General features: G+C 43.9%; 1 protein-coding gene across 1 annotated transcript in view; it reads left to right on the forward strand.

Moving 5' to 3' along the window:
* The window catches only part of peli2 (pellino E3 ubiquitin protein ligase family member 2), a 10,419-nt gene extending 7,291 nt beyond the window's left edge, over positions 1-3,128 (forward strand). The window contains exons 5-7 of the mRNA XM_036209980.1: positions 1-192; positions 276-464; positions 547-3,128. The exon at positions 1-192 is cut by the window's left edge and continues 2 nt beyond it. Coding sequence (XP_036065873.1) covers positions 1-192; positions 276-464; positions 547-1,125 — 960 coding nt within the window. The 3' untranslated portion in view covers positions 1,126-3,128. The remainder of the gene's footprint in view (positions 193-275; positions 465-546) is intronic.
* Positions 3,129-8,170: the final 5,042 nt, after the last annotated feature.

Below are 8,170 nucleotides of genomic sequence, written 5' to 3' on the forward strand. Positions count from 1 at the left end.
CGTTCCACTGAGAGTCCCATAGACTTTGTGGTTACCGACACAATAGCAGGAAGCCAGGAAGGAGAAGAAACCCCCATCACCCAAAGCACCATCTCCCGCTTCGCCTGTCGGGTCGTCTGTGAGCGTAACCCCCCCTACACTGCACGCATCTACGCAGCCGGGTTCGACTCCTCCAAGAACATTTTCCTCGGCGTAAGAACTCGTTCACAACCGTAGTGACGTGCAGTTTGGCTTAATATAAGTGGAGCTCACCACTTTTCATCTTTTAACTTCAGGAAAAAGCTGCGAAATGGAAAAACCCTGATGGCCACATGGATGGCCTAACAACCAATGGGGTGCTAGTGATGCATCCTAAGGGCGGGTTCACGGAAGAGTCCAAACCGGGTGTTTGGAGGGAGATCTCTGTTTGTGGAGATGTGTACACCTTGAGAGAAACCCGCTCCGCACAGACTCCGGGGAAACTGGTTTGTATCTTCAGTGTGTCGAATAATTACTACATTTTGTGGAATCTAAAAAAACATATAATTTTTCTGTGTCATCCCACAGGTGGAGATAGAGAGCAACATTCTGCAGGATGGCTCCCTGGTGGATCTTTGTGGAGCCACGTTGCTGTGGCGCACAGCAGAGGGCCTCTTCCACACTCCCACCCAAAAACACCTGGAGGCTCTGAGGCAGGAGATCAATGCGGCGCGGCCGCAGTGCCCCGTGGGCCTCAACACCCTCGCCTTCCCCAGCATGCAGCGCAGCCGCGCCCTCTCATCCCACGAGGACAAGCAGCCCTGGGTCTACTTGGCCTGCGGCCACGTGCACGGCTATCACAACTGGGGCCACCGTTCGGAGCAGGGGCCCGGCCCCCAGCGGGAGTGTCCCATGTGCAGGATGGTGGGACCCTACGTGCCGCTGTGGCTGGGTTGCGAGCCAGCCTTCTACGTGGATACGGGCGCGCCCACACACGCCTTTGTGCCTTGCGGACACGTGTGCTCGGAGAAGTCGGTTAAGTACTGGTCGGAGATCCCCCTGCCTCACGGCACGCACGCCTTCCACGCCGCCTGCCCTTTCTGTGCCACCCAGCTCAGCATCAACCAGGGCTGCTCCAAGCTAATCTTTCAGGGCCCCGTAGACTGAGCCACTGCTGCCGGAGAGGAGGAATCAGGAAAACCAACATGCTGTGAAACTATTTAGACTTCTTAAGGCTGTCTTGTGCTCGTGAAAGCCAGACGTGGAGCGGAAAAAGATCCGTCCGTGTTCTGGCCTTTTACTGTGACAGAGAACCATTTCAGACTGTCAGGAGCTTTTTTTTTTGCTGTGATACACAGAGATGTGGAGCACACTTTACCACAAATGCCTGACTCTAAGAATGAAATAATGCTTCTCCAGCCATCCCGCCCACCATCTGCTTTGAACAACGCCACGGCGGCGGGCCGGTTTGACTACATCCTGCTCGCTTTCCGTTAGACTGCTGTAGCAATTAGCCTGCAGATGGACGATCACTCCTGAACGATTTAGCACAGTTGCAGGTGTAGACGGGTCTGTTGGGGAGGAAAAAGGCAAGAAAATCTTAAATTCGGTTTCTTGTGGGCCTAAGACGGAGTTTTCTCAGAGCCAGACAGCTGGACTGCTGGCTGAGAAAAAAGCCAGGAGAAACTCTGGGCTTGATGGCTTAATTTCTTTATTTTTTAACGCTCCCCATCAGGCCCTTTTAGCTGTCAACTCTTAATCGCATCCAAATTCAAGCTCTCTGGAGATTGCTTTTATTTACTGAACAAACTTTGAGTGAGGGAGCACAGATTTTGTTTGTACAGAGATTTAATCCAGTGCCTCAAATCCCATTGAAGTATAAGATTATTTTTCATAGATGAGAAAAGATATTTTGCCAACAGTAATGAAAGAGATAGTTTTGCATACAAAGACAAAGATTTACCAACCCTGATAGATTCTGACAGAAATTGTATTTTACTAAATTGAGGCCCATTGTACTGTTTTATAAAACAAATGTTAATATATATTTTTTCTTTCATATATATATATAAGGCGTGTGAGTGGGATTGTGTGTTTGTGTTGGCTGGGTTGTGTGTTGCCCTCCCCACCATGTGACTTTAACTCTATGATCACCCCAAAAACTAAAAAAAAAAGTGAATGTAATGAAAATACACTGATGGAGCTCTGATCATTGTCATATAGGTAAAGAAGCCCGCTCGCAGTTAAATATCACAGCAGGGCGGATTGCGAGGGAGCGGCCCTCCTGCCTCTCAAACCTGTACTGTATGCATTCTGTACCGTTAGCTTTACCCCACGCTGGGCCTAATCCGTGGGTTTGCTCGCCGGCGGACCCGCGCACGTTCTCAGAGATTTCACCAAATATGAGAAGGAAACTGCCACCGCCGTCTCCCAAGTGTTCCTGTAAGCAGTTCAGACCCCGAACCGCTGCTGTGATGGAATGTTGACAGCTTTGGATTACATTAGACACTCTTCTGTCTGCAGCTCAGCGGGAACAATGATATTATCCCCGCTCCATGCCAAATTTAGAAAGTCCTATTGTGTGTAGATGAGTCGAGTTGTCCAGAGCAGAGTGGCTGAGAAAATGAATCTGGGACGACTCTGAAAATGGTTAAGCAGACGGGTGTTATCTTCCTTTAACTAGTTCATCAAAAGCAATAGAGCGTTTCCGTTGCAGCATTAAAAGTTCCTTCCATTGGGAATATAAATAGAATTCATTCAGGTGTTGCTGAACTTAACTCGACTAAGGGCTCCTCGACTCTGTTTCAGAACTTCCTCAGAAACATTCTCCACATTCTTCCAAATGTCTCTCAAACCACTAAAGAATTGCTCGACTTCTGCAGATTTGAACTATGCACGGCCCTGTTCTAAGCCTCAAACTGTACAGTAACATTCCTTTTTTTTAAGTACCATCAACTGCCCGTTGCCTAAGATTGTGTTCTGTATCAGCTGCGGAGTAGCTGCCTCAAACATTCCTCCTCGGTAAACATGGGTGGGGCTCACAGTTCACCCAAGGGCTTGTTCTGTGATTTTTTTTTTATTTTTTTTCACAGGAACTCTGTGCGCAAGCCATAGAACACACTGATTCCCCTCATTGCCTCCTCTGCAGAGAATAAAATATTTTTTAAAAATGCGTGTCACTTTGCATTTTTTCCTGACAGTTTGTATTTCATACTTGTGGGTTAATTTCTTGGGGACTCGATTAACTGATTTGACTGCATTTGAAGAGGAAATTTCTGTCACTCTTTGCCTTTGAACTTAATGTCTGTGTTGTGCAGCCCAACACAGCAGAGAGGTTTAATCAGAGTTACGTTTGTGTTTCATCATGCCTCTGTGTGAGGACTCCTCTGCTATCTTGGTTGCCAAAAAAAACTAGATAACTCTATCGGAGCTTCAAGATAAGACAAATCATTTTCTTGAATACATTTTTTGATTTTTCTATTTTTATCTGCATATTAGGGGAAGACTGCATGGGTGTAATCCCTCTTTCACACCACTTTTGGGGAGCATTTCCCTTAGTGGCCACTAGAGGGCACTATTTCCTCAACAATAGAGTCCTGTCTATCAAACTCCTGAGCCTGCAGGGTCCAATAACTGCACAGCAAAGGAATGGAAGTTTGCTGTGAACATAAATTCATCACACACATACATGTAGGAAAAAGAGTTAATTGGACTGCCTATAAATGAGAGAAAATCCTTTCTATATGCAATTAGAAAACTGAGATGTATGTCTATATTTAAAGGTCCACTGATAAATCTTAAGTCCACATGCCTTTGTTTTAAGTACTCAATTAATTATAATGTGCTTTTTTTTTCCTATTTAAGCCTTCACTTGCTGCATACCCAATTCCATAACTGTATATTTAGTTAGATGCCACTTTTAGCTTTTTAAATCAAACGATTTTCCAAAAAAATAAACACAAAATGAGGATACTTCCATCATTTACATGCGACTTCGCCTCTATAATAAGGCCACATGAAAGAGATTTAAATACATAACGTGTCAGTTATGGCGCAGGGAGAGGACTGAAGCTGCGGGATGCCACGCTTCCTAATTAACATTTCTGTGTTGGATGAGAAATGGGTTCACATGTCTGCACATTTCCCAGTTTTTCTGAATGACAGTAGAGACAGTGAAGGTGACAGCATGCTAATTTCAGGATCACATAGTGGCTCCCCTGCCTTAAGCGGGGCAGGGTTATGCTAATAAAGGGGTGGGATATTTTCTTCTGCAACCAGTTTTTAGAATAAAAAAAAGCCTGAGTTCATGCAGCTCTGATGGTGCCTATTATGGATTGTAAACTCCCTCCCTTATCAACTCTTCACATCAGCTGAACCTTAAAGATTATTATTATTTTTTGGCTTAAGGACAAACTTTTAACATAAGCACACAAAGAACAGTTTGTATTAGGAAACTTATAAATGTGCATTGCAGTGTGCAGGGTGGCGTTGGTAAAAAACAGTATGTATGGATCAGGGGTCTAAAATCTGGGACTTGAGAGTCCCAAGTGGCTCCTTTATCCATCCATTTAGGCTCTTTGGGTATAAATAATGTCTGTAGTTTTGATTCATTGGTTTTAGTTATTTAGGTTTTGTCACTGAAATTTTAATGCTTAATATGTCAGATGACAGAGCAAAATGATGGCTGACGGTTTTAATTTTCCTTCTTCTTGATGTTACCATCGTTTGGTACTGCCATATCCACCACAACAGCTTTCCTCTGTTCCTTATCCACCACTACAATGTCAGGTGGTTTGTAATTACCATCCTGTCCGTCTGTATCTGGAAGTCCCACAGGATCTCTGTTCTCTCATCCTCTACCACCTTATTTTGACTTTGCGGTTTCCAGTCCATATTCTGCACTCCTTCCTGTATATTTTTCCAGTCACTTGGTTTTGGCCTGCATCTTACACCCTTCAGTTATGTGCTGGATTGTTTCTGGCGCCTCTTTGCACGGCCTACACCTTGGGTCTTGTCTGGTGTGGTAGATCTGAGCCTTCATCGCTCTGGTGCTCAGAGCTTGTTCCTGTGTTGGTAGGATCAGTTCTCCTGTAGGCCAGCCCTTTCTAGCCATTGATAGGACTTCTTGATATCAACCACTTCAGTTGTGGTACATCCTATGCCGGGGCTTGTCATCCCACGAGACTCTGTCCTCCAATATTGCATCCTCTGTTTTCTATTGCCTGAGACATTCACTGAGCATGCTGTCAGTTGGGGCCTTGAGCTTGATGTATTCATGCATCTTGGATGTTTAATCTTGGATAGTGGTTCCACTCTCACTATTCCTCGGTCTCCTTCTTTGAGGCTAGCATTTTCTTGTTGCCTGTTCCAGGTTGCCATCTACCTGTGGAATTCCAAGGTACTTGTAACTGTCCTCAATGTCTGCTATTGTTCCTTCTGGGAGTGAGACCCCTTCAATGTGGACCACGGGAGAGCTTTTCTCTTTTCTCAGAGAGACCAGCCATTGAGCATTACTGTGATGTGCTGTCTCTTTCTCCCTTAAACTTTTCCAGTACTGTTCAGTTTCCAGCCTTGCCGGGTCTCCTCTGCTGCTTTTAACCTGCCACTGAGCGCACACTTTTGCAAGTTGAGTTGTGAGCAGCAAGTCAACTGTCTGTCTTCATTGTCTCTTGTGTACCTCTTGTGTACCCTTTAGCAGTTTCAAGGGCTTCAGGTTTGGGCATCTGGCACTTTTATTTCACCTCTTTGGGCCTCTGTCAGCTGACTCACTTCCCTCTGAGCTGCCTTGATTTTAGCCTCCAATCGTTGCTTCCATGGTGGGTGTTGTTTTCTCAAAAGTTTTCTCTTACAGCCAAGGATCTCAAGAATCACTACTGCTGAAGTGTAAACCCGTTCATTGGTTTTTGTGATTGTCCATTTCTGTCTTGTCCCAGCAGCTCACTAACCATCAGAATGCTCTGGTTCCCGAGCACCTGACCCAGACCTTGCTTGGACAGGTGAGGTCTGAGCCTGCATGACACATTTCATTGTCTCTCATTGGTGATGAGGTAGGCAGTAGTGTTAACGGTCTTGATTACGTTAATAGCTTTGAAAATGGCTCTTTTGGTGTTAGAGTTCGCAGACATCTGGTATAGATGATGTGATACTCAAAATACCAGGTAGCTCCTATACATTATAATTTGAATAGTTTTGGGGAAATAATTGAAAAAATATAATTAAAGTTAATGAAAAAATTGGTTCTTAACAGTGGGTAAAACAGCTTTAAAAAAAGATTTTGTTTTACTGCAAAACTCATTTAATGTATTCAGAAAGCATGAGATTTCATTCTACCTTTTTCAAAATCAAATTGAGCTTCACATTTACAAAAAATGTCTGAAAACTTATTTTCTTAAGAGATGTAATTTTTTAGAGCCCACCTAGTTGACAAAAATCCTTGAGGAGTTGTGTTAAAATGACTTAGTTACCTTCAGTGTGTCTCTTCTGCATGTTTACCCTGAGACCTATCATGAGAAATGCCACAGGTGGCTGCAGGCTGTGTGCCAATCTATCAGTAGGACATGTTAGCAGGCAAGTTGCGCGCTGTGATATTTACCTCCTTTACCCAGCATGCAACTGAGGTAAATTATATGCAGATCATCATCTGTGAATGAGAGATAGTGCTGTTTCCCTCCTGTAAAATTAAGTAACAGCACATGCAAACCTCTGCAGTACACATTTGTCTCCCTGGTTTGTTAATAATAACCTTGGCAGCGTTTTGATTTTCTTCAGGCAAATTGGAACGCCACAGCATGGTGGCAAATGTTGGATGGTGCTTCTCTTGACTGTTTTACCATTTGCTGTAGAGATCTGGCTCCATCACACAGCACCCGGGTTTTTGCTTTAATTTGGGTCGTGGTGCATTTAAGGTACATCCTCACCTTTGCTCAGAAATGCTTCCTGTTTTTCCTCCTTCACCTTTCCGCTTTGTGGCTCTAATCCAGTGCAGTGTGAGGCGGATTATGATCATATCAGTTTTATTTACTGTTTCATAGCTCCTGACAGCACTTTTTTTACTTAGCGCATTATTTTACCAATGAACAATGACTGGATTTGAATAAAAGACAAATAAACACAGGCTGAGAAGGAGATCAGACAATTGTCTTATCGGGAGAATAGATTTGGAAAATCAGGCGGTGCGTTCAAACGTTAAAGTGGGGCAGAGTTTGCCTCTTTGAGCTCCTCGTGTCCTCTTTCTCTTTAGCTCTACAAAGGCACACGCAGCGTCTTGCCTACTCATCCAAACAAGAGGACAAATTACTTTAATTATGGAGTAATTGCAGAGTCTTGAGTTAATTAAATCTTTATCAGTTTAAGTAAGTGGATTGCTCCCACATGGAAACCTTGCAGCGGCTTGCTGTCTTCTCCCCCCTCCTGCTTTGGCAGGAGAAAAAAAAAAAAAAAATCAGTCTGAGACCTTTTTTATTTTTTTTATTCACAATTTCACCCGAGTCTGCTTCTCTCCCACCTCCAGGTCTCACACTGAAATGACTGGGATTAGCATGATTTGGGGGAACGGGGTTGTTTTACCAACTCTGTCAGTAGCCAGCTGTGTCTTAAAAACACCATAACAAACATGATAGCACTAACTATAGGGAGTGTCCTCTGCTGGAAAATGAGATACAAGATTTATCTGGGGTTCCTGGTGTTTGACAAAATTGAATCCTCTCATTTTAATTGCTCTCGACTAGGTGTGCTGCTCCAGGCGATGGAAACGTGAGCTCTGTGTGTTTTCCCTTGTTCTCCGCCAACCATTATGTTTCATTGTGCAAAATGCCGATTAGGACTTGCCATATCCTTGTCATCTATCTTATTTAGGATCATTTAGGTAGCCACATGGTACAAAGGAACAGCAGTCAGCCCTGTTATTATGTGTGTTTGTGTCCCCTGCTTCTTCTAATGAGAACAGGATCACAGAGGAGAGTTAATCTTTCGGGATTTATTCACTGGTTCAAGGCCTCCCTGCATAGACATTTGAAGGCGTAATAATGAAGCGATAATGTATTCTCATAGCACACAATCTGAAAGTATTTCATGAGAGGGACACATGCATGCAGTCAGTGTAGGAATGATAAAGGCTCACACCAAGTTTGGAAGCTTGTATTAAAAAAAAAACACACATCTGGACCAAAAATTAGATCAAATCAAAGTATATTCAGAGAATCAGATCAGATCG

The sequence above is a fragment of the Oryzias melastigma genome, linkage group LG22 (assembly GCF_002922805.2).
Source record: "Oryzias melastigma strain HK-1 linkage group LG22, ASM292280v2, whole genome shotgun sequence".
In the NCBI taxonomy this organism is placed as follows: domain Eukaryota; kingdom Metazoa; phylum Chordata; class Actinopteri; order Beloniformes; family Adrianichthyidae; genus Oryzias; species Oryzias melastigma.